The 26,367-nt window shown below is 42.5% G+C and overlaps 1 protein-coding gene across 14 annotated transcripts in view; it reads right to left on the bottom strand.

Moving 5' to 3' along the window:
• Dst (dystonin) overlaps positions 1-26,367 on the bottom strand; it is a 392,323-nt gene that overhangs the window by 188,656 nt on the left and 177,300 nt on the right. For all 14 annotated transcript variants that reach the window (XM_057751244.1, XM_057751246.1, XM_057751245.1 and 11 more), the window contains 3 exons: positions 12,286-12,375; positions 10,123-10,200; positions 8,769-8,861 (listed from right to left, as the gene is read on the bottom strand). In XM_057751244.1, coding sequence (XP_057607227.1) covers positions 8,769-8,861; positions 10,123-10,200; positions 12,286-12,375 — 261 coding nt within the window. The remainder of the gene's footprint in view (positions 1-8,768; positions 8,862-10,122; positions 10,201-12,285; positions 12,376-26,367) is intronic.

Raw genomic sequence — 26,367 nt, 5'->3', positions numbered from 1 at the left:
TTCACAGATGATCTTATGAGCATCAGCCCTGACTCTGATTTCTTCTAGAAGTTTTCTTCAGTCTTTTTGCTTTAAATTACAGAACTGTGGTCTCACTATGTTGCCCAGGATAAAATGCAGTGGCTACCACAGACAGGATATGAATTCTGATCCATTCCATTTCTGTACTGGGCTGGCTCGATGCTTCTTACGCTAAGCAATCCACATCCCTTATTTGGGCATGGTGGACTACTTCCTGAAATTCCTGAGCTCAAACAGAGTTCCTGCCACAGCCTAGTAAGTACTTAGGGCTACAGACTGGCAATCATGCCCAGCAGAACTTCTCTGACAATGAGATGTAACAGATACTGTACTGTTGTCTAAATCAGCTAATCATAATAACTTGTGGAAGCCCCGGAAAATGTGAACCTATTTCCACGTTGACAAAGGTCAGAGAGTTGGAAGTTACCTCTATTCCTTCAAGGTTATTGTGTTTCTACCTCAAACAACGGTCACACCTAGATTTATATCATAGAGTTCCGCTCTCTCAAGGTTATTGTCAACTGTGTAGCTAATAGTCAGACCTTGTATTTCAGAAATAGAGAAGTAGAAGTTTCTACTCAAACAAAAGTATAAGGAATGAACAGAGTTCCAATTCCATTAAGGAGATAACATTCGATTCCACCCAGGGAGTGGTTTGCCTACAGAATATTTCAGTCTAGGGTGTGAACGTGACTTGTTTTAGAACAGCAACAAAATGGTTAAAGTATGGACGTAGCCTACGACCTTCACTGGTCTGTTCATTTCCTTGTACCTTGTTAATGCAGTTTTTTGTCTTACTCCACCTTTTGGGGTCAGGGGTATTTTAAGCAATTAGAAATTCATCGTGGGTGGTTCCATATTCACTGGAACTCCCTCCAGGTACTAGTCTCTGTTTCTCCTGTTTTACTATTTTCACGTCTTCATATTCTTTATTAATGTTTCTAGAGTCCCCACATGCCTACCCTGGAGAGTGATATTTCTGTGGAGGCTGGTCCCTGACAATAACTGTACTATCTTAGAACACACTGGGTTGTAGAGCTACTGTGAGCTTCCTTTTCTTCACTCTGTGTGAGATCCACCTGTTTTGGCTCTTTCATGGAACTGCTGGGGAGATCCAAGGCCATAACATGTTCTGTAGCATTTTCTAATTTAGGAACATCATACTAATCCTGGGTACTAATTACACACACCCATCTCCTTTCAAATCCACCCATGTGTCCCACACACGTTTGTATGCTTATATGATATACTCGTCAGACATGTATGGAAGGGGAGCCCTTAGCCTGGAGTGCCTCTCAGCACATGACTGCAAGGATTTCAAGGAGAGGTAGGCTAATCATCTACACAGAGAATGACCAGTGTCACAAGACCGAGGGAGTTCAAATCAGGTTAAGAGGAGCTCAAAGAATCGTACCAAATTCTACTGCAAAGCCACCTCTACAGTGTTCAAGGATGAATCAAATGAGAGGAAGTGAAGAATAACCTCAGGCAGACAATTGTGTGGCTAAGGAGAGATTTCTGAGGAAGAAAGACACTAATGGAGGGGCTGGGGCTGGTCACTTCCATCTAATTACCTACGAGAAGTGAGGAGTCTGTTGTGACACAGAGTTCAACAGACAGTCCCACTTGAACACACTAAAACAAACCAAGGCTAGAAGACACCTGCAATGATACAGGAAGAAGGACGTCAGACAACAGCTGAGACTGCTGGCTCTCTGTGGATAAAAGCATAGCTGCTTTGTTCTACTCTGATCTAGATGACACTACACTTGGTTACACACTGCTGTAGCACAATCACTAACAAAACTAAGTGGCAGGTTTCTGACTTATTTCTACATGTATTTTCCAAGGAAACTTAAAAACACATTTGCTATAACAGATCACAAAATACTTGGCATGAGGATGATGACGAGAAGGGTTATGTGCACCTAAACAGACTGTAATAATTTCCAAACAACAACAAAAGCACACAGAGTTCACGTGAAGCCAAATGAGGGAAATAAATCTAAGACACCAAACCAATTACATTCATAAGCACAGGGCAGTTAATATGCTTCCTTCTGCACTGGCCTTTATGCCTGATTTACACAGATAATGCTACAACTGGATGTTTTCTTTATAAATGCAACCACCACAAAACAGAAACAGAACTTCATGAAGCAGAACCTTGGCTAGGTCTGTGGTGTACATAAACAGGAACTCAGGCACCAAGGTCAGTGATGACTATGCATACTAACCCTAACAAACTTCTGTCTGCCACCGCCAACAATCCACACCAATGACACGATGACCTGCCCTGACCTGCCCATGAAGTCGAGCATCACGAATGCTACTTATATTCGGGTATTTGGGGGTAAAAGAAAAAGTTAGGAAAAGTTTAAAGAATAAAAAGAAAACCCTGCATCAGCAGCACAGAGAAGACATTTAAGTAATGTACTTCCTTGGGAAGTAAACGACACTGATCTAATTACTTTCGAAAGACAAATAATTTATCCAAAGCTAAATATCAGTGTTAGGGAAAAAGATCTCAGCTTCATATCAGCCTGCGTCATATCCCAGTGCCAATGACATGATGCCCCAACAATTTTCTGATGTCAAATCAGAGCCATGGAATTTGGGCAAGTTAATCTGTGTCTCCACCCTCAACACACAGAACAAGCGAAAGCAATTATGTGAGTGTCTTGTGCATGATGACTGATAGAGAACTGGAATTTGGCCTCTTGGACTATGGACCAGAACAGCAGAATGCGGAAGGAACTGCATATTGTCCTGTCACTACTTATTCCTTTAAATAATATATAACACTTTATATTTTAATTGACACACAGTAATTGAATGTATTTGGGAACTACAGTGTGTATATGTGTCTAACTGGCAATGATCTAACAGGCAATATTTGGGCAATCTAGTATCTCAAACATCAAAATCCTCTATGCCATCTACATCAAGATATTCAGCTCTCCTATTTTCTAATTTAACTTTTATCTAACACAGAGCTAAGTTTCTGCAGCTATTCCAAAAGAAAAATTAAGAGCCACAGACTAAAGAAATTCCCAAGCTATATGCAACAATTAAAATATTTATGCTACTGAAATTAAACTGAGGAGAAGAGATATGGCTAACACAAAAGTTGAAATTACAGTGTTCACATATGAAAACCCTTCAATGTCACGTGAGCTAATACACAGATGGCATTTTAGAAAGGCAAACCACACACTCAAGTCTGCTGTGAGAGGGGCGCATTCGTTCATACTCTCTCTTACCTCACATCCATCACTCCCAGGTGTGCCCCTGGAGACCGAGGGCACACTAGCACAGAGGGCATGGTACCTCCTTTTTGTAAACTGAGGACAGTGTGCTTCATGAGGGTGAACTCTCCTGCGGTGCTCTTGGATACTGCTGTAACTTTTTGACAGGTTTCCCACAAACACATTGTTTCTGAGTGTGTTCTCTGTGACACAGATGGAACTTAAGCTGGCTGACTTTTGGAAAAGAGAATCGTTGTCTTTTCTCAGGAATGGTCTCTCTTTTGTGTTGACATCACCTAAATGTCTCTCTGTCTCTGTGCGACAGGAAGGGCTATCTTTTTCTGAAGTCGTCTTGTCCCGGGCACTAAGTTGTACTTCTGAGTCGCTGCTCTGAGCAGAGGAAACTATCACTTGGTAGGAGCCCCCGTTCGGAGCACCCGGCAGAGGTTTTTGCTCACTGTGGTCTGCTGCAGCTGTCCTGGCTGGCTGCACACCACCCTCTGGTGCGGGGCTTGTGGCGGGGTCCTCTGGCACCAGCTCTCTGGCTGGCACAGCTGGCTGTTCCCTGGCAGGCTGACCGCCACCCTTCTTGCCTTCTCTTTCGCTGTTTCGCCCCGCAGAAGCAGAGTCACCTACAGCTTTCTGGAACGGTTTTCTTCTGAAATATCTTCTTCCGGGAGAGTATTTTTCAGGGCTCAAGGGAGTTTTGGCAGGATCAAAATACTGTTCTTCTTTCTCAGCCCGAACACAGCCGCAGACATTCCCCATTTGATCCACAGGCACTCACGGCTCCACGAACTCACTCATTTCAAACTCCGGAGTGTCCAGGACCGGCTCCACCAAGTCCTGAGATTCCACTCTGACCCGTAATTCCTAGCAGACTGTGTGACCATCCTCTTCAGCCTGAAGCCATGTTGTTTATGAGAAAATCACTTGCAAGAAATGCCGTGGCACCCTGCCAGCTGGTCTCTGTGTCTTATTAGGCACTGTGGCTTTTTCCTGGCCGCCAGTCCTCGGAGACTAACACGAGTACTCACAATCAAACAGGACACCAAGGCCTGCGCTTCATTCCAGAGACCACCACCCGCAGATTACCAGAGCGCCTCTGAACAGCGCACACAGTATCACCATCTGCATTAACCTCTGAAGCCGAGCGAAGGGAAAGTAAACACAGCAGGAAGACAGGAAGACTTCATGGTAAAGTGCCCTTCAAGTCCTGTCTCAAAGTGCCTTTCAAACTCCAGTGCAGAAAGTCTTTCCTCTGACTCCCACACCCCTAAAAAATCACCAACTAATTTTAGGGCTTACATAAATGAAAACCTTAAGAGTCTCTCTATGTTAAGACTAACTCAGAAAAAAAAAATGGAGTAAAAATAAGATTCAACAATGGGTTGAAGGGAAGACAAAACACTGAATGGCAAAAATAGTTTAATCATCTCTATAGCCAGTCTTTTAATGCAGTTGACATATTTTCAAATAATAACGCTCTCGGTTGCCTGCTCCTTAGGCTTGTCACATGAGCAAACGAATAGGGAGTGATTTAAAGGTGGAAGTTCCTGCACATCTGACACTTACATCAGGGCAGGTCACCTTTCTGCTCCGTAATTGCACTTGGGTTACATATTAAACAGCTTTAGTGGGGCCACGGTTGAAAATTAAGAAGCCAGTATGGAGACTGATACTTTGAGCTGTGCATATTTCTAACGCTGAGTCATAGACCTGGTGCAAAGGAAATTGGTGTGACATGAGAGAGATTGACACACAGGCCAAAGCCATTTGGAGAGCTGGCAATACCTTCCAAAGGTAGCCTTAGTCCTCCACCAATCACAGAAGCAACTCACTCACGCTGTCTTTCTGAGGGGGGATATGCAATCAAACGCTCAGGTTAACACAGATGTTGTAGGTGTCTGTCTGTAACCTATCTGTATTAAAAGGGTTACTTAATTATTTAAAAAAAATTAAACATCCAGTGACATAGTCTTGGGCTTGTTCGTTCTTAAGTTTTCAATGTCTTCAACAGTAATGGAGCAGCATTTAAATGCAGACCGGCTGCTACTGCTACGTGCACTGACAGGGTGGAGAAGCAACCGTGATTGGCACTCCCTCCACCCTTCCCCCTGGCCCTGCCAAACTAAGCAACTGTCCATGGTTGAGTCACATGCACCGTTCCCTTCCAGAAATGGCTCAGCTTTTGCATCTGCCTGGTAACTGGTACCTTTTCCAGTCTTCTCCCGAAATGCCCTGCTGGGCCTGCCACAACCCCTCAACTTTTCTTCACACACTTAGATTTGTATTTATATCGCCAGTGGATGTATAACCTTTGGTTACAGCTAGCTTACCCTTTAACAGAGAGCACACCTCATCGTGATCGAGCACATAGTGCTTCAGGACATGAGACTGTCAGGAGTATATCTCCTACCTTCTGAATGCCAGACTGAAGAACAGATTCAACCTGTGATGCTCAGACGCATCTTTAAAAACAGACCATTGATTTGTCTGAAATTTCTGTCTTATTTATGCAACAAGCAGAGGAAATAAAAGGCTACCCACTCTGGGTGAGGGTGACCACTCTTCTCTCTGGGCATGGCGGGAGTTCGAATCTTCGATTAGCACAGCAGTAAGAAGAGCTTTATTTCATTTACATTTTATTCAAGCAACCATACTCAAACTACTCCTCCTGCCTCTCATCCGTGACTCTGATACACGAGCAGTACCGCAATGGCTGGCTTAACATGCAGTTCTTCTTAAATGACCCTTTGCTTTAGAGTCCCTCAAATGCGGAGTCTACATATGCTGCCTCTGATTCCTGCTTACCCACATTCCCATCTGTTATTTCCCTGTTTCTGCTGCAAGCAGCTGGGGAACGTTTCCTCTGCCATCTCTGGTGGCATTTGAGACTGTTAACCAGCCTTTTCTACTCTTGTTTTTTCCTTCCATGGTTTCATCAATCCATTTTCCCTTTGCTTCACACATCTCTCTGAATATTCATTCCTTTTTGTTTTCTCAGCAAGACCTGCTCCTGCCCCATTGTCCTCATGGGCCCTCCCGACGACAGGGGACCCTTTGCTCAGACTGTCAAAACCCTTTTTGTGTTGATAAATCCCTGTACCTTGACTTCTCAGGTCTGCTCTGCTCAGCAGACTAGCACACAGGATAGCTCACTTACCCTTCAAAGCCATCCAGAAGGTCAACCATTTTCTCCCTGCTACCAACCTTAGATCTCACAATGTTTTCTGATGTCCTAAAGAGTTTAACCTGAGTCCTCCTCTCCATTTTCTATACCCTGTGGCCAAGTTTCTTCCCTTTTCAAAATGTCACCTCTTGGATACAATTTTCAATACCCCTCCCCCAACCTCTATCCCTCACCTCTGAAACCACTTCAGTTTCCTGGCTCTTCTCCCTCACGATGGCCACTTTATTTTCATATATTTACATAGAACTAAAGATTTAAAAAATTAATTACATTTTATTTATTGGAAAAGGGTACACATGCTAGCACACAACTGGAGGTCAGGGGACCACTGACAGGGGTCAGTTCTCTCTCACCATGTGGGCTCAGCGTCGAGCCTTTGGGTTTGTGGACAAGAGCCTTTGCCCACTGCACCTTCATCTCGCTAGCCCATCAGATCTTATTTTATTAAAATATTTTTCCCTCGAGCTCAGTCAGAGTGGCCATCACAAGAAAGAATAAAAAAAAAAAGCCAAGAATGAAATTGTTTCCCTCCTCTGAAGTTCTTTCAACTGCCCCACAGTGATCTCTAGGGTGATAGTCAAATTAGACACAGCCTGCCTTATCAGTTACGTGATGAACTAGCTGGCTCCCCTCCAGTGAGGGGCCTCAGACTTTCCCATCTGAGTCCTCGCAGTTTCAACCATAATTTAGAAAGTGCTGTGTTGTGGATACTAGTTGAAGATGTGTTTCATTTATGCTGGGGACCATTTGTTTAATGATGCAGACATGTGTGGCATTCTCTCATGTTGCATTTACTTAACTCTGTGAAGCTGTGTTACTTTGCCTGTCTAAAACACCTGATGGTCTAATAAAGAACTGAACGGCCAATTGTGAGGGAGGAGAAAGGATAGGCAAGGCTGGCAGGCAGAGAGAATAAATAGAAATCTTGGAAGAGGAAAAAAGGAGCAAGAAAAGGAGAAGAGAAGCATGCTAGGGGCCAGTCACCCAGCAACACCAACAGCCCTGGAGTAAGAAACAAAGAAAGGAATATAGAACAGAAAAAGGTACAAGCCCAGAGGGAAACAGTAGACAGGATGACTTAAGAAAAGCTGGCTAGAAACAAGCCACACTAAAGCCGGGCATTCATAAGTAACAATAAGACTCTGTGTATGTATTTGGGAGCTGAGATAAAACGACAGGACTGTCCTAATGCGCTGATGTCTAGGAGATAACAACCGAGTCACTGTACATGAAATCACTCTTGAGTCACTTCTACTTCATACAGTCTGGTAGCATGGTCTGGCTTGTGTCCTGCTCGGAAGTCTTGGCCGGCAGCGCTATTCACTGGCTTGCCTTGGCTTCAGCAATGCGGTCGACTGGACACCTTCATCAATAGGTCCCGTAGGCAGGCTGGTTAACCCCACATCCCCACTTGCCCGGTCCTATCAGCCCTGGGGTTTTCATCCTAGAGGATTTTCCCCTTTCCATATGGCTCAGATCCTGTTCCTAAATGAGCTCCTTTACTGCGCCCACCCCCACGCCAAGATTTGATTTAAAACCCCACCTACTTCCTTCTGGAGCTAGTAAGCTGTTTAGCACAGTACTCCTGAGGGTCTGACGAACGTTTTGTGAGACAAGCAGCTAAAGAACTAAAGCAAAGCACAAGGCTCACTGTAAATCCAACTTCAGATTTTTTTTTTTTTCAAACCGTACGGCTGGCTGTCCTCAGACCTATATAAACCACAGCTGTTAGGTGAGACTTTTCTTCTAATCTGGCTTTTTAGAATACGTCTACTGCCATCTAGTGTCTACTACAGGAAATTGAATTTCTTTTTTTTTTTTTTGGTTTTTCGAGACAGGGTTTCTCTGTGGTTTTAGAGCCTGTCCTGGAACTAGCTATGTAGACCAGGCTGGTCTCGAACTCACAGAGATCCGCCTGCCTCTGCCTCCCAAGTGCTGGGATTAAAGGCGTGCGCCACCACCGCCCAGCTGAATTTCTTATACTATGGATTTGAGTCATAAACTCTTTGCATACTAAAACAAGTAACACCGCCCGAAGAACAAGAGAAACATGTCTACATTTAGGAAAAACAGATTTCTACCTCTCAACTTACAAAAGAAGGTCTTTAAAGGCAAATAGAGAAGCTCTTGGAGACCAGGAGATGAGACGCCAGGCTCACCGTGCTACTAGAAAGGTAACTGGAGTATTGTTCTGAAAATACCCTGAAAGTTGCTTTTCACTCAGAGGATATTAAGCACTGTCTCGTGAACCACCTGAAAACCAGCCGCAAGACACAGAAACAGCAATGAAGAAAGCTCGGACTTACCTGAAAGTGCAAAATTATTGTCCATATTAATCCCAGAGTCAGCTTAGGATTCCCATCTGTTATGTCATCATTTCTAATATTCACTAACTTCACCTGTTTTATAGATGGAGAGATAAACAAACTTCATTATGAACCAGACACTAGTCCTCTTTACCTATAAAAGAAAGGCTAAATCATACAAAGAGTGCAAAGACCACTAATACTGTTTCCCTTCCCTTCTGTGGTCTAGAAAAAAAAAAAAAGACGGTTTAAACTGGGTATGTTGTGGTTTTCTAGAACAAGGACTGGAAGTGCCCACTTGTCAAAAATGCAATTCAATAGATGGGGCCTGGGTAAAACATTGTGATCTTAAAATCAGGGGACAACTTCTTTTGGAATGAGCTTATTTCACCCTTGCAATCAAGCAGAAAATGGCCCAAGCCATACACAACTTTAACAGCTTGTCCATCTACTATAGAGTTTTAAAAAACTACTTTGTATCGTAAGTATTTAAATCACAGTGTATCTAGAAGCTGAGAAGACATCACAGGACAGGGCAACACTGAGAACCAAGCTTATCAACTGTTCACCTCTGACATTCAGGTAGACAAATGTGATGGTCTCCATCACTCGCTTCTTACACGGACGAATTAAATACCAAGACATATGTCGTTATGTTGCACAGTTTGTTTCCGTATTTAGTAGAGAAGGATGAGGCAAGGACGATCCTTCACCCTGACCCTTGTCCCTTCTGCCATGTGAGAAGGTAGGCTGCCCTTGCCAGGGCACCTGTCATTGTCTTGCCCTTCAATCCCAGCCTCTAGAGTCTAGAACCACAAGGAATGACTTTGGTCTTTATGAATTATAGTTAGTCTATGAGAGTAGCACAAAGAAGACCAAGCCAGTTATCTACTTACAAAAAACAGAAAACTGTGACCCCACTAGTGAGTACAAACACTACTAGCACTGTTTCTAGAAGCAGGGTATAAGCTATGGAAACATTCTAATCTATGCAGTGTAGAAAGTGAGGTGTTGCCGCACCCCTACCAGGAACTGTTGCATCCACAGGCTTTCCTGACATACTGTTGCTACTCAGATGGCTCTAACTCCCCAGGCAATGCACTCTCATCCCAGCAGGGAGAGCCAGTCCTTCTTGCTCAAAGGGGAATAAAGCCCTCCACATTCTTCTGAGCTTGCACTCAAGACTAACTTCCTTTCCGTAGGAACAGATGTCTAAAACCATCCTAAAATATTTGCCTCAGCAACATGCACCATAGTACAGACCCAATTAAACCTTCCCATTACCTGACATAATCCTACACAGGTGTATTTAATCACTTGTGTTTCTAAGGCTAGCGTCTGGACAGTCCCCTACCTGGCGTCTTTTCAGATAGTCCAGTGCAATCTGTACGTTCTGCAGTCGGTGGAAGCGCATCCGACCCTTCTCTCTGGGCTAAGGACAGAAAATCAGAGGCGTAAAGATACTGCAGTTTACAACACTACTGACCATGCTAATTGAAATATATTATCTGCTTTTCAGGTAGGCCCATCCATGTTTCTTTTACTTTTTAAAAGAGGTTTTTAACCCTTCTCTATCATCTTGGACTGAATTTCAAGTCTGAGGGACTTTTTCTAAATTTAGTTTAAACATATGCTTTATTCCAAGTGCTTCCTTTAAATAAAAGGAAGACCTTCGACCATGGAGACCTTTGGTGTCCACCAATAGAACAATCCTGGCCAACTGGTGCTTAGCTATAAAATAATCATAAATCTCCATTTCACCTTCTTAATATACACTATCAGCAAGACGGTTTTTCTAATTATACTTATGGATTTATGAAAATGAGGTAAAAATAGCATGCAATTAGTATTGAAAAATGAAAAACAAAAAACACCAAGGAGAAAGACAAGAGGTTTATTTATCTGTGACTGAGGGAAAACGCAGCTTATACTATGCAGTACTTTTCCTCTGTATTTTATTTCAGCTTTTACACAAAGTTGGACTTAATGTCAGGCAGAAAGGACTCTGTACTTCTGTGTTTCATTGGATGCAATGCAACTATTTTCCCAGCCTCAGGAAGAGTATCAAATCATAGTTATTTTATTTCCTGCCATTTTTCTTAAGAAATGGTACACATTAGCAGAAAGAAAAAAGAATCAGAGTTGGAAAACACTTCACAAAAATACAAAGAATGGGGCTGAAGTGTATCACATGAAATAGTCTAAAAGCAAAAAGGCAGAAGAAACTGAAGCTTTCACTTCTGAAATAAAAGCTGTTGACATCCAAGGTGCCATGATAAAAGACAGCAGACCATAAAAGAGAAAAATAATTTTGGTGTCAGGGCAGAAATGAGGCTGAAAGCTCACAAACCGGATCCTATAAAAGGACGATTTCCAAGGAAATCGCAGTGGGGAGTGGGATGCAGATGGCCAGAGCAGCTCATCTGTCTCTGAGACGGTAGGCGGCCCATGTCAGCTAAGTGTCAGACCGCCTTGTGATCTTACAGGCTATAATACTTAAAATCTTGCCCCTTCTGCATCCCACAGATGGGTATGATTTAAGGAAACGAATAAAAATCTCCCTAAGCCCCACTCCAGAAAGTTGTCATGCTTGAAATATCAATTCCAGAAGGAAATGAATGTGCATAAAAATTAGTTACACTAGTCATCAGTATTCTGTTTATATGCAGTGTAAAAAAAAAACCCTAATGTCTAAATAAGTCAGTCATTTCAGCTCTGAAGAAACCTTTAAAAAGAAAGTATTTCGTTTGTCCAGTTTCTCAACAAAGACCAGCCTGCTCTGGGGTTGGGTGCCTGTGCCTCCTCTATGAGCTGGAGCCCGTGAGTTACTGGCCTATCGTGTTAGCGCTGCACGCACGCACGCCCTGCTAGGTTAGTGAGTTACGGGGGTGACACCTACCCCCTTGTCCTCATCCTCCACATCCTCATGCTGCTCACACTCGCATGCTGCTGGTGCACTCACCAACCGTAAGGTCTTCAAAAAGTCTCGCTCTCTTGGCTAGTGAACATAACAGACAGAAGACAGGACAGCAAGGATACAGACAGACCGGGAATGAAAAGGAGAGCATGAGCGGGGTGTAATGTGGGAGAGCAGAAAACAGAGAGGAAGAAATGGTCACACAGGAAGGCGAGGACACCTGGGGTAGCCCCCTTCTCAGAAAGGAGTCTTTCCATGTGTGGTTACATTGTGTATGGACTTCTTTTAAGCAAAACCAAAATAAAACCAAACAAAACAACAGAAAACAACCCAAAAAGAAGCACAAAGAAAAATAGTAATGTTAATTATAGAACCTATCACGAAAGCAAAGACGTCTTCAGGTCCACATCGCGTCATGTGGAGACGGGATGCTGGAGATGGGGTTCTGCAGCAACCCACCAGAACTCTTGTCTTCTGGTTGAAATTCATAGTGTGAAGAATAAATGCCACAAAAGCCTAACATCTGTGCTGCAAACACCCTGGCCACGTGTGCACAGAACTATAGGCTTAGCAAAATAAATGAGGAAACCTCTAACTTACCAAGGTGTCCCCAGAAAGGACCTCCAGAAGGGAGATCAAATTGTGCCCGTCCCTCAAGTCTTCGTAGAGATCGTTCACGTGTTTCCGAACCTGCACAGAAGAAACAACATTCTTCAGGCCTGGGACTCAGAACTGGCCTTACCATTCCTTCATGTGGTGTTCGCCTATGCATTTTTATTCTCTCATTACTTGAATATTTAATTTAAAACCAACAAAAAAAACCTTGATTTTCAGAGCAACTATTCATAAAGATGACCAGAACTACCAACTTCTTAGCACCTCAGACAAAGTACTATCATGAACTTACATGGGCTTACAAGGTTTTTTTTTATAAGATTTATTTATTATATATACAGGTTCCTCCTGCATGTACACCTCCATGCCAGAAGAGGGCACAGATGGTGGTGAAACCATGTGGTTGCGGGAATGGAACTCAGGACGTCTGGAAGAGCAGCCAGTGTGCTTAACCTCTGAGCCATCTCTCGAGCCCCAGGACTCTAAGTTTTAAGTATACATAATATCTTGACTTTATTCATGGTCCCTGACACAACTAGGGTCGTCTTAACACAGAGTGTTGTTTCTTCCTCCAGATGGTCTTCATACTAGCACAGTGGTTCTCGGGCTTCCCAACGCTGTGACCCTTTATCACAGTTCCTCATGCTGTGGTGACCCCCAACCACGAAATTATTTTTGTGGCTACTTCATAGCTGTAATTTTGCTACTGTTATGAATTGTAATATAAATATCTGACATACAACCCCTGTTGCATGGATACACATTTATGCATCTGTGTGGGGTATGTGTGTGTGTTCTATAACCTCTCTGTTTTGTTTGTTTTACAGAAATAAAAGCCCAGAGCTTTTATATATGCTTGGCAAGAAATCTATCACCAAGCCATACGCCTATCCCTGGCAATTTATTTTAACAGTGTTAGAAAATATATTTGATTAATGAAAAAAATCGCCTTAAGAGTGTCATATTTTAAATTTACTTGTTTCTATGCCCAGTGTGTGAGACTTTCTGCAAAAGTCATAGGATCTTTGAACACTCGCGTATACCTTTGGCATCATACTGACAGATACAGGCAAAACTTATACTCAGAGGCCCCAATGCTAAGGCAGTGCTTGTCATGGCAAAACTGACTTGCTTTTACTCGATTCTCCTTCTTTACAAACTGGAGCTACAGTCTGACCTCCTAATTCCTACAGAACAGCACCAGGATCACAGATCATACCTGGAGCTACAGTCTGACCTCCTCATTCCCATGGAACAGCATCAGGATCACAGATCACACCTGGAGCTACAGTCTGACCTCCTCATTCCCATGGAACAGCATCAGGATCACAGATCACACCTGGAGCTACAGTCTGACCTCCTCATTTCCATGGAATAGCATCAGGATCACAGATCACACCTGGAGCTACAGTCTGACCTCCTCATTCCCATGGAATAACATCAGGATCACAGATCACACCTGGAGCTACAGTCTGACCTCCTCATTTCCATGGAATAGCATCAGGATCATAGATCACACCTGGAGCTACAGTCTGACCTCTCATTCCCATGGAATAACATCAGGATTACAGATTACACCTGGAGCTACAGTCTGACCTCCTCATTCCCACGGAACAGCACCAGGATCACAGATCACACCTGGAGCTACAGTCTGACCTCCTCATTCCCATGGAACAGCACCGGGATTACAGATTACACCACAGTAAAGAAAATATTGAAAATATTTTCTCTTGGTCAGAAAAAATATGATTTGAAAATAATTTTACGTAATATTCATTTTTATAAAAGTTTTACTGTTGTGTTATCATATTTACCTCAAGATATCTTTAATTGACAATCCCCCTCAGGGTCTTAACCATAATTCAGAAATAAAATCTTTTTCAAGGGTCTTTTCAGGAACACACATTCTATATACATGGCACATACAAGAAGTATACATATCACCATATATGCCATACACATATCAAGGACTTTTTTGGGGAACATACATGACACACAGGCACAGCACTTAATGAAAAGAATGTAGTATATAATTTTCTAATTGCACATTAAAGGCCTATAAAGATTCTCAGTTCCTTTCCACTGCACAGACTTGGATTGGTAAGACCTTCTCGGTGCTTGGGAGGCAGAGGCAAGTGGATCTCTGTGAGTTCGAGGCCAGCCTGGTCTACAAGAGCTAGTTCCAGGACAGACTCCAAACTACAGAGAAACCCTGTTTCTTTTGTCCAAAATCTGAGTCATAGACATTTGGCCTGGTTAAGTCCAGACGACTGTTACATAACTGCCAATGTTCTTCTCCTTTCCATTTAAAGTTAAGAGTAGTTTCCCCTTCCTTTGGATAGTTTTCCCCCATGAGGCAAAAAATATGTCTGGATAAATAGGAGTCAAGGAAGTGACAAGGAACATAAAAGCATTGCGAGGCCCTAAGGTCAAGTTATACAACCCGACTTACGTAACTAACGCAAAGCACCATTTTCTGTGGTTCACACAATCATCCCAGAATTTTCCAGGGCTCTCTTTTTTATCTGTTTGTTTTTTGTTGTTGTTGTTTTGAGACAGGGTCTCACTATGTTACCTCTGGATGTTCTGGAACTCACTCATTAGACCAGGTTGGCCTTGAAATCAGAGATCTGCCTGCTTCTGCCTCCCTAGTGCTAGGATTAAAGGTGTGTGCTACTAAGCTCGCTTGGCTTCCAGTGATGTCTAAAATGTCTGTATGTACTGCTTGGGATCTAACACGTACCCACAGGGGACACGCTAATCTATTCTAAAGAGAATGACCTAAGGAAGGAGATAAGTAGACAAAAAAACAGTAAATGAGAATAAACTCAAGGGGCTGGAGGTGACCTGGGAACAAACAGAGGTAACTATGCCAGACCTGTGTTACCCAAACAGGGCTTAGCCAATAAAAAAGTACAAATGGAAAAACAACAAAGCTGGTACTCAAAAGCTCCATGCTGACAAACTTTTACATAAGTTAAAACTCAAATCCCATGCTGGAGAGATGTCTATCTGCTTATTCAATATTCAAAATGGTCTTTCTCAGAAGTCTGACGTCATATTAGTTCTTGTTCATCAAAAAACTCCACAAGAATTTTGAAACTCATACATATCAAGACTCTTGTGACTGGGATAAGCACCCGGGAGAATCTGTTAGAGGAGCTAGGATTTACTGTTATTTATGATCTCAAGGCTGTGGTCCACACAGCACGGAAGGTGTGGCACAGCTGAGCACGTGACATCATGGAAGCCAGGCAGCAGAAAGAGAATACCTATGAAGGTAGGGAGGCCATGACAGGCTCCAGCCTTTGGGGATAGGTTGCCCACAATCAGAGTAGGTCCCCCCCTTTTGTCTCCAGAATTGCACTTAGCAAAAAAAAGACAGTAGTACATCAGGTCCAGAAGAGGAAGTGTGGAGACAGATGTCCAAAACTGTGTAGAAGGTACCAAGGGAAGGAGGAGGCAGCCGCCCAGTCAAAGAAAAGTGAGGTGGGAGTTAAGGCAAGCAGGGGACCAGGAAACCAGGCAGCTTCATACATTATACATTAAGAAGCTCTGAAGACCACTTCAGATTAGGGAGCCAGAAAAGGCTGGTCCACATATGTAGGGGCATTGAGCTGAGGAAAATTAGTGGGAAGCAGAATCATGAACAATCTCAGCCTCCTTTCTATGAAGCCTAAAGCAGAATTCCTAATTCAACCAGAGAGAAGAGCACTGGGCACTGAAGACTCTTTTGCACCTTCCTGTAGACGGTCACTAGAAGTCACTACGAGAATGCACTTTAGTAACTAGCCTTTGTCTGCCACGACCACCTCCCGAGACTCAGTGATATATGCTTGTCTTGTCCCTTTGAAGATTTACCCTTCTCTGTTGAATAAGCTAGACAAGCTGGAATCGAAGCTCCCTTGCTCCGAGATCTCTCTCTCATACATATGTGAAATGTGTTAGCAGATTTGTTTTATTTCTCTTAATCTTTTGCTACAATGGTGGGTTCCAGCTAAGAGCCACTAAGAATTATTCTTCCCTACACTGCTTCTCACGACTTTCCCGTATACTGTGATCTCCAATGAAGTCAAACGACAAAAGCCGAAGGCCAGATCTTTCAGTCAAGAAAAGGGCCTGGAGGGGGGAGGATGGAGAGAACTAGGAAGAACATGGCGTCAGTGAGTCCTGGATACAGAAGCAACATCCCAGAAGCAATGCTCACCAGATAAAGGACTACAGTCTTCTCTTAAAGGACACAGGATTCTCAAACACAATCGGCGATCTTTTAAAAGGCATAAATGGTAAAAGAAGGCTTGTCCTAAGAACTCTTCACTGCCTTGTACCAATTAGTGAAAAGGAGGGGCCAGTCGGCTTCAGTGAAAACTATCAATTAAAACACTTTGATTCCTTTTATAGCCCACACAAATGCATGAAAAATGGGCCAAACAGTTCTCTCAGGACAGCTCTTTTAAAACGCTTTTCAAAAAAAAAAGATTAAATATTGATACTGCTATATGAATTACAGACAAGTAACTGATCCTTTTAAAATACACAGGAAGGTTTAAAAATATTCTCAGGAAGTTATGAGTTGTTTTGTGAACTATAAATTTCAGTATTATTTCTTCTCTTCAAGAATCGTGAAAGAATAAAATCAACCCCACGATTTTCCCTGTTATGAATTCTAAGTTGGTATATTTAGGTATTATGAGAAAAAGCACCCCATTTGATGTCATGCAAATTAATGCTGGCAATGAGACAATGGAAACAACACAGTTACATCATAGTGGGCTCAATTAGTTCTGCAAGGGAACAACAGGCTTCTTTCCTGAAACCTGTGCAGTATCAACTAAACAAAAGTCTTCTCCGGTCTGGCCACAAGGTGGAACTGTGGCGGCTAAGAGCATCAGCAGCACTGACAGACACTAAGATTCAGGGAATTTTAGGCACGGCTTTTATGGCGATCACAGGTGTATCAAGGTAAGCTCTCAATGGTTTTGTTGTAGCTTTAGAGAATTTAAGAAAGATATTTTTTTCTTTGAATCAAATGGTCACTCTTCAAAATCGGGATGGGAATTTTTCTGCAATTATGTGAAATTTTATTTGACTCTGGTTTTTGTTTGGATTGAGTAGTTTTTCTTTTTCCTCTAGCTTTTTCTTTTCATATATTCCTCTAGCCTTTTGTTTCCATATATAGGAAAATTGACAAAAATCTATCTTTCATGAGTCTATTTTCCCTGTCTATATATTTTTCATATTTTACATAGCTATATGGACCTTGCTGTTGAGAAGTTCTGACTGAAAGAGAAAAACCAATTCAGAAAGAACATGCTGTGCAGAGTAGCATCTTTGCTGGTGCCCATCCACGTTCTCTGGAGTTAATGTGCATAAGGGTGTGTTCTGGATGTGTTGCACACTTCAGTGTTAAACACAGGAGTTAATGTGCATACAGGTGTGCTCTGGATGTGTTGTACACTTCAGTGTCAAACACAGGAGTTAATGTGTATATGGGTGTGTTCTGGATGTGTTGCACACTTCAGTGTCAAACACAGGAGTTAATGTGTATATGGGTGTGTTCTGGACGGGCTGCACACTCCAGTGTCAAACACAGGAGTTAATGTGCATACGGGTGTGCTCTGGATGTGTTGCACACTCCAGTGTCAAACACAGGAGTTAATGTGTATATGGGTGTGTTCTGGATGTGTTGCACACTTCAGTGTCAAACACAGGAGTTAATGTGTATATGGGTGTGTTCTGGATGTGTTGCACACTTCAGTGTCAAACACAGGAGTTAATGTGTATATGGGTGTGTTCTGGATGTGTTGCAAACTTCAGTGTCAAACATAGGAGTTAATGTGTATACGGGTGTGTTCTGGACGGGCTGCACACTCCAGTGTCAAACACAGGAGTTAATGTGCATTCGGGTGTGTTCTGGACAGGCTGTATACTTCAGTGTCAAACACAGGAGTTAATGTGAATACAGGTGTGTTCTGGACATGCTGCACACTTCAATGTCAAACACAAGAGATAAATACAGGTGTGTTCTGTACGGGCTGCACACTTCAGTGTCAAACACAGGAGCACCACTTCATGGAGATGGAGAGGGTGGGGAAAAGGGATGGGACAATGGCTAAATAAACATTATCAAGTCATCCTCACAGAAAATAGGTGGAAGACACTGTAGGAAAGATAGTCCAGTATTCTGTCACTGAGCGCTGACAGCCAGCCATAATGGGCAGGAGGAGAAGGGTCTGAGCTTGTAAATGCTTCTTCAAGCATCATCCTAGCCCAGGCTTCCATAGTTACTTCTGTAAAGTGCTTAGATTAAATCACCATGGTGATCGCTATTGTGCCAAGCTCAGTTTTAGATAACCACCTAAGGGATCAAAGAGGAATCAATTACTGGCATGTTTTCGTAACTTCCTTTACATCCCTCCCAAGTTCTTACAATACAGACCCTAAAAAGGAAAGGCTGAAGGAGGAGGAGTCAGGATCACTCTTAATCAATACACAATAAGCTACTCAATGAAACAAAATTTTACTATAGAATAAATGCTGCGAGCACAGGAACATAGCAAGACAAACAATGACACCTAGGGGAGCGCCATAAGAACAGCTGACGTTAGCTGACATGGTCCCCTTGTGTCCTGGAGAACAGCGTAGACGGTGCGGGTGGTGGCAGTCTTTGTGTGTGTGTGTGTGTGTGTGTGTGTGTGTGTGTGTGTGTGTGAGAGAGAGAGAGAGAGAGAGAGAGAGAGAGAGAAATTACCCCATGAAGATGAGGAGAGGCGGGGGTGGGATGGGATGGGGAAGGGTAATGTAGTATCACTAGATCATCATAACCCTGTCACTGAACACGAATTTTTCCAACAGATCCCCCTGCAGTTTCAAATATTAGCTCTTACTGAATTTTTTTTTCTGAAACAGAATCATGAAATTTTACAGTAAAAACCACATAAAAGCTAAAGAATTTTATCGAGGTTTATGTTGGGGTTAAGCCCCACTAAACCTCTCAGGATTCAGAAGGACCGCTATAGCAGGTGAAAACTGACTAAAAAGGTCTGAGGGTAAACAAAATAACCTCACGTAAGTCTTTTTTAGCATGCTCTATGTATTCTTTCTATGCTCTCTCCAACGTTCTCTCGAAGTCCCCCTTTCGATGTTTCTTCTTAATGTTCCTCCTCCATGTTCCTCTCAACCCCACAAGGTTTTCAGTTTCTATACCCACACAGACATAATTAACAATTCGCTCGTAAATAACAATGATACCAAGCATGCATTTCTTAAGGCTAACAGGATGGATAAAGTAGGAACCAGCTGTCTTACTACTGCCTCAGATGGGGCGTGGCTGTGAAGCTCCTATGCAGATACCTGGAGGATTAGGTGAGGCTTTAAATCAGTACAGAATTCTAAGAATAAGAAAAAGAGGGTCTGTGTGTTGACTACATTTGTGTGGTTAGTTAGAGTTTGTATGGGAGTCTTGCTATCTGAATTAAAGGGAATGGACTCTCTTAGCCCTAGAGATAACACTGAAGGTGGCTAGACCAAGGGGGAACTGTGGCAGGGTAAAATCCAGAGCCTGGCATTTCCAGCTTCCCAAGAGCAGCTTTGTTCCCCGTGACACAAGTGAGAAGCATTCTCCTCTCTCTCTGGGGCCTTTCCAGAACTCAAGGCACCCAGTATATATTCTATACATCAAGACTACACGGCCAAATGAAAAGTTGTCCCGCATAACAGTACATTTGAGAATTAGGCCCAATAATACACTACTGAGGTATTTTGGGATGAATCCTACTATGAAAAGAGAGGGACACCATGGCGTCACAAGGTTTACGGAATGCCAGGGACTATTCAAAAGGCAGGTTTCGAAAATTTGCAAATTGGGTGTAGCCAGCTGTACTCTCAGTGTATAATGCTTGTGGCTCATAGCAGAATTTAAATTACTTTTACTTAAAATATACTCGTGACCAAAATTTGAAACTAGATTATAAAATATGAATCTCTTCAATAAATTCCTATGTGGCTCTATAGTAATAATAAATCAACTTATGATTTGGGTCCAAACTGATTATTAGACATTAGAGATGAGCTTAGGCAAGCACACTCAGTTCTTCTCTGGTGAAATGGGCAGCTGGGGGACAGGCACCCGGTCTTGGTTGTTTGCCTCTCAATGCAAGGTCACTTTACCAGGTTAACTTTACTCTTTACAACTACTTATCAGAGCGTCGAAGAAATCTGGCTGGCACCAAGGCGGGATAATGCAGAGGAGAAAACATAGCAGTGCAGGACACAGTGCGATTCCGGAGTAAAGGAACCCCAGCTAAAAAGAAAAAGCTTGAAAAATAGGTCATAACCATTTAGTGTTCCTAATAAGCTATCCCATAAACAAAACTGATATAAATTTACTCTGTGATCACAGCATAGGAAAGGAACACAGAGAAGCAAAAATAAGGCTCTAACTGAACAATGCTGTGCCCATCACAGAGCTGAGTTTGGCAACTGAGAATACTGCTTAGCTGAGTCACCTCTAGGATGTGGATGTCCACCTGCTACACAGGAATTCAACAGTGAAATGGATCCTTCTCCCATGGAACAATCTTCCTGATGTTATAGAATTAATACAACGTCCAAGGGAGATATCACATGACATACTTGGAGATTAATAAATAACAAATCTCTTTACTATCGCTCACACTCAGCTCTGGCTAAAGCCCAAAGAGGAGCTGGGCATGAATAGAAGATTTCAATAACTTACATACACTTCAGGCTTAGGCGTTCCATATATACTGCCATCCTAAAGTCTCTTTCAGGTCTCAGGCCCGGTTCACACTTTGAACAGTTTAAACAGACAGGAATCTGCAAGTCTGGCCACGTGGGCAAATAGGAGATTACACAGCAAAGATATAGCCAGAATGATTTCTTCAGTGTTGTTCTTTGTGAATAGCTGTTACCTAGGTTCATCTGAGAGACCTTGGCACAGCTGGTCCCACAAGGAGTTGCAGCAGGTGAGAGTCAGGGACTAAGAGGCACACCATGTGGAGAGAGGGTTTGGGTATAGTTTATTCAGTGGGTTATGGGAGGAAAGGGAAGTGGGAGGAGAAGAGAGAAGCCAAGGCAGCAGCAACCTCTTCCAAAAAGAGAGGGGGCAGAGAGAGAGAGCTCAGGCTGGATGCAGAAAGAAGATCCATTGCCTAGGCGGAGTGGGCGGGGCTTGTCTCTTAAAGGGACAGGACAAGTCAGTAGCAGGTCATAACAACCCTGAGCACCATCACTAATAACCTCCAGGCCTTCTTAGCACTGACACTCCCTGGTATTTATATCTGAATTGAACTTAAGCCTATTTCTCCAGTTCTTACAAATAATCAACTAAGAACAATGGTTACATCCTCTTATAGTAAACCTATTAACGTACCCAGGATTATGATCAAGACAACAGCTACAGGGAGATGAATATAAAAACTACTTTTAAGGAAGGCCCAGATAACAAGATCCCATGGCTTCTGCTACACACAGCTCCAGTGGTTTGGTGACCTCTTTTTGCTGTCAATTTTATTTCTGCAAATGAAGACAGCAACCCAGGAAACTTAGTTCCATGATTTATATATTTCTGAAGCCATATCTGAAAAACTAATGTTTGGAATTATATGTGATGTATTTATTTTTTACATTACTTTTTAAAAAATAGTAGATGTGTATGTATATTTGTTGAATTAGTCTCCGTGGCAGAAATATCCGTTTTGGAGCAGAATCAGAACTTTCAAAGATACTGTGTTCATCTTTAAACTGATCTCTTCACAAGTGACAACACAGCTATACCAACTTTTCACACTCCAGCGGCTCAACAGGACTCTGTGGGTCACAAGAGCTCCTCAGCTGGATCTGTGAGTTGTGTGGAGCCTGAGTCAGAGAGGGTATGTCTTCAGTCCCATAATGAGGCTTTAATCTTAAATCCTCCCTGCTCTTATTCTGAATACCTCCCCGATGTTGACAGGAGCAAGTGTCCTCAAGGGTAGTCTTGAACTAAGTAGCACTTAGCAAATCAGAAACCACACTCTACAAGTGGACCATGCAAGACAGCCATAGGCAAACTGTAAGGCCCTTAGCTCCATCTTCATGTCCAATCCTGAAGGCTAAGACAATTAGAAGAGAATGCCTTAGTGAACAGCTAAACCACCACTGTCACGTGATACAGCATTCCTTTGTATTCACCATGCATTCTGCCCCCACCTCTGCTCTGACTCTCCAAAATTTGTCTTCACTTGAGTTCTCCACCATTTTTCTCTGTATTGTCATATTTCTTGGTTCAGGATGTCTATCATCACTTTCCTTCTAGATTGGTTTTATGTTCACAATACACATTAACATGAACACCTTAAAAGAACAAGATTCTAAACAGCCTGACAAAGCGCCTTTCAGAAACATAGACAACGCAAGTTGAATGAATAAAAACACAAGCCATGGGCACTTTGCAATTAACCTTGGCCATGCTCTCAACTGTGAACCTTGGTGCCTGCTCAGCTGATGCTTATGAAGAGAAACTCCGGAAACAGATGCACAATCCACTGAGCCTCTTCCATAACACAGAGGCCTGGAGTTTGCTCCCAGGACCCATGATGGCACCTCCCATAGTAGATCTGTATGAATGCTGCTGAGTCACAAACTTCACGGAGAAAAGTGTCCGTGTTTTCCTCTGCATGTTCTATCACCTATCTAAAAATGATGGGCAAAGAGCTGTTTAGGAAGGGTATGGGGACAGATCTCAGCAGTAAAACTGAACAGAACGGAGCTCAAAAGTAATTTTTTACAATATATTTATGATGTAGTATATATATATATATAATATGGCATACTTTAATATTTTAATAACATAGGTTTTCTGGTAACATAGAAGCAACTTAGCAGAGGGCATTCTTTTCAGGAATGATGATTTAATGAGTATCCACATGCAAAAAGATTCATTTGAAGCTTTTCCTCAAAAGAAACCATAAACTCAGTTGCAGCAGCTAAAATTACATAATTACTAGATTAAATTACAGCAGTATATTTTGGGTCAGGGAAGGCTATTTATTTATTTTTATGATAATGTCTTCAATTATGCAGCCCAGGCTAGTATCATACTCTTGATCCTCTTGTCTCAGCATCCCAGCTGCTGGGATTATAGGCAGTGATCACCACAACTAGCTAGAAAACCATTTATATGCACCATGAAAAGCACAGATGGTAAAGAAAACCCCATTATTAGTGTGCCTACCTCCAGCTATAGGCAAATACATGAAAAAGCATGTGGTCAAAGAACACAGTCAGATGAATGTAAGCACATGAAAAGATGCTTGACATCATTAGTCATTAGAGAAATGCAAATCAAAATCACACAGAGACAGCAGTACCGTACACACGAGGGGGGGTTAGGAGGAAGGGGAGAGCTAAAATCAGAAGGACAGTACAAACAAAAATGCAGAGTGATTAAACCTTCACACGCTACTAAGGGAAACATGAAATACTTCAGCCACTCTGGGACACAGTTCAGCAGCTACTTAGTTGTTAAATTAGATTTACAATGTGACCCAGCAATTATACTTCTAGGAATGAAAATATACCGTTCACACAATGAGGTACAGACTTACATTCACAATAGCATATTTAGTGCCATAAAGAGGAACCCCAAATGTCTGCCCACTATTAATAGGTAAACTGTACCACAACTACCAGTGGGGTTACAAAAGGGAAAAGAGCATTATAACATGGTTGACCCTCAAAAACACTGTTACTTGAGAAAGCCAGATGCAAAAGATATATTATTCTGCGTACTGGCCAGTTTTATGTCATTTTGACACAAGCTAGAGTCTTCAGAGAGAAGAGAGCGTTAAATAAAAAAAAAAAATGCCTCCATAAGATTGCGCTGTAGGCAAGCCTGTAGTGCATTTTCTTAATTAGTGATTGCTGAAAAAGAGCCCAGCCCACTGTAGGTGATGCCATTCCTGGGCTGGTGGTCCTGTGTTCTATAAGAAAGCAGACTGAGCAAGTCATGAGGAGCAAGCCAGTAAGCAGCCCACCTCCATGGCCTCTGCATCAGCTCCTGCCTGCAGGTTCCTGTCCTGTTTGAGTTCCTGTCCTGGACTTCCTTTGATGATGAACTGTGATATGGAAGTGCACACCAAATAAATGTTTTCCTCCCCAAGTTCCTTGGTCATGGGGTTTCATCACAGCGACAGCAACCCTAACTAAGACATTCTATTCAGTCAAAATGTCCAGAAAAGGCAAATCTAACAAGAAAGAAAGAGTGTCGGCGATTGCCTAGAACTGAAGCCAGGCAACCCACGGGGGTCAGGGCAAATGGATGCAGAGTTTATTTTTCAGGTGATGAAAATATTTTTAAATTGGACCATGGCAGTGGCTATACAATTGTGAACCAATGAAAACAAAACAACAACAACAACAACAACAACAACAACAACAAAACCACCTGTCAAATCACATGAGTTCAAACAAGTAAATTTCATGAATGTAAATTATATCTTAACAAAATTATTCTTGTGTATTAAAAAGTGAGGAAGCAAAGCATTCGTGTGTGTGTGTGTGTGTGTGTGTGTGTGTGTGTATCAGAATCCAAAAGCAGTAACAGCAGTATCTAGGATATAATGAAGTTCATAAAGCACAGGGACTGCCTGGAGGTGGCAGTGCACACCTTTAATCCCAACACCCCAAGGCAGCCTGGTCTACAGAGCAAGTGCCAGGACAGCCAGAACTGTTATACAGAGAAACCCTGTCTCGAAAAATCAAAAAGAAAGAAAAATCATGATTTGATTTACTGAAAAAGGTGTCATGTTTATACATTAATACTTAAAAGGTCAGATCATAGTATTGATAAAAATACAAAAGCTGTCTCAATCACTATGAATATTCAATCTAGACCTAAGAGGGGTCTGTGGCTCGGAGTGAAAGTAAATGAAAAGGCTGTGCATACAAGGTACCAAGGTCTAATTTAAACAAAGGAGGAAAGGTTTGCTAAGGGTTGTTCTGCAGAGACTCCACATCTTGATGCCTGCTGAAATCTCACCTTAGAGCCACCTTTCAGTGACTCTGCACTGGCAACCATGCATTCCGGTTTGCTTCTCGGTGTCTGTGCTAAGACACTGACCAAAAGCACCTTGAGGAGGAGTGAGTTTATTTCATCTGACATTTCTAAGTGATAGCCCACCACAGACACCAAGGCAGAAACTGAAGCAAGATCAAAAGAAGAGTATTGTCTCCTTCTTCACGGCTTGCCCAGTTTTCTCTCTTTAAGAATTTTATACACTACTATCGTATTTGTGTCTCTTCTCCAATTCTGCCCACTCCCACTCCCTCCCTCTCAATTTCATGGCCTCCTGTTCTTAATATTGCTTCACACACACACACACACACACACACACACACACACACACACACACACACTGCTGAGTCCATTCAGTGTTTCACATACATTTTTATATCATAGGGCTTGGCTCTGGAGGAGAGTGATTCTTCCCTTTCTTAGCTGCCATGAGTTGCCTGTAGCTCTTCATCTGGTGGGGCTTGTGATTGTTCTCCTTTCACTCTGGCATGTCAACTGGTGTCAATGTTCACGCCCTGTTTAGGAGACTATACCAGTCAAGATTCACGTCCTGTTTAGGAGACTATACCAGTCAAGATTCATGGGTGCAACTTCTCAGTCTCACAGAAGACATCAGATCCACTGGCTCGTACGATCTTTCTGCTCACTCTGTTTCCAGAGCCTTAGTTATAGGATTGTGTTGTATGTACATCAACTGGGTTGGGAACTCCATGGTCAACTGTCGTCTTCATTTTAACCAGTGGTGGATTTCTGTAAAAGTCAACTTCCTGTACAAAGCCGCTTCTTTGATGAAGGGTGAGAGCTATACCTACCTGTGAGCATCAGGATAATATTCAGAATGCAGCTGAGAATTATGATGGTGTGGTGTAACTGTTTCTCCCCAGATTGAAACATTCCATCCTTCAGGGAAACTTTGTAACCAGAAAGGTAAACAATTAAAGATAAGATCTTCAGGCAGTCCCTGAAATTGACCAGATTCACTGCCTCCCTGC

The sequence above is a fragment of the Chionomys nivalis genome, chromosome 19, assembly GCF_950005125.1.
Source record: "Chionomys nivalis chromosome 19, mChiNiv1.1, whole genome shotgun sequence".
NCBI classification, from domain to species: Eukaryota; Metazoa; Chordata; class Mammalia; order Rodentia; family Cricetidae; genus Chionomys; species Chionomys nivalis.
Note: the sequence above shows the minus strand (reverse complement) of the source record. Positions and strands in the feature narration are given on the sequence as shown.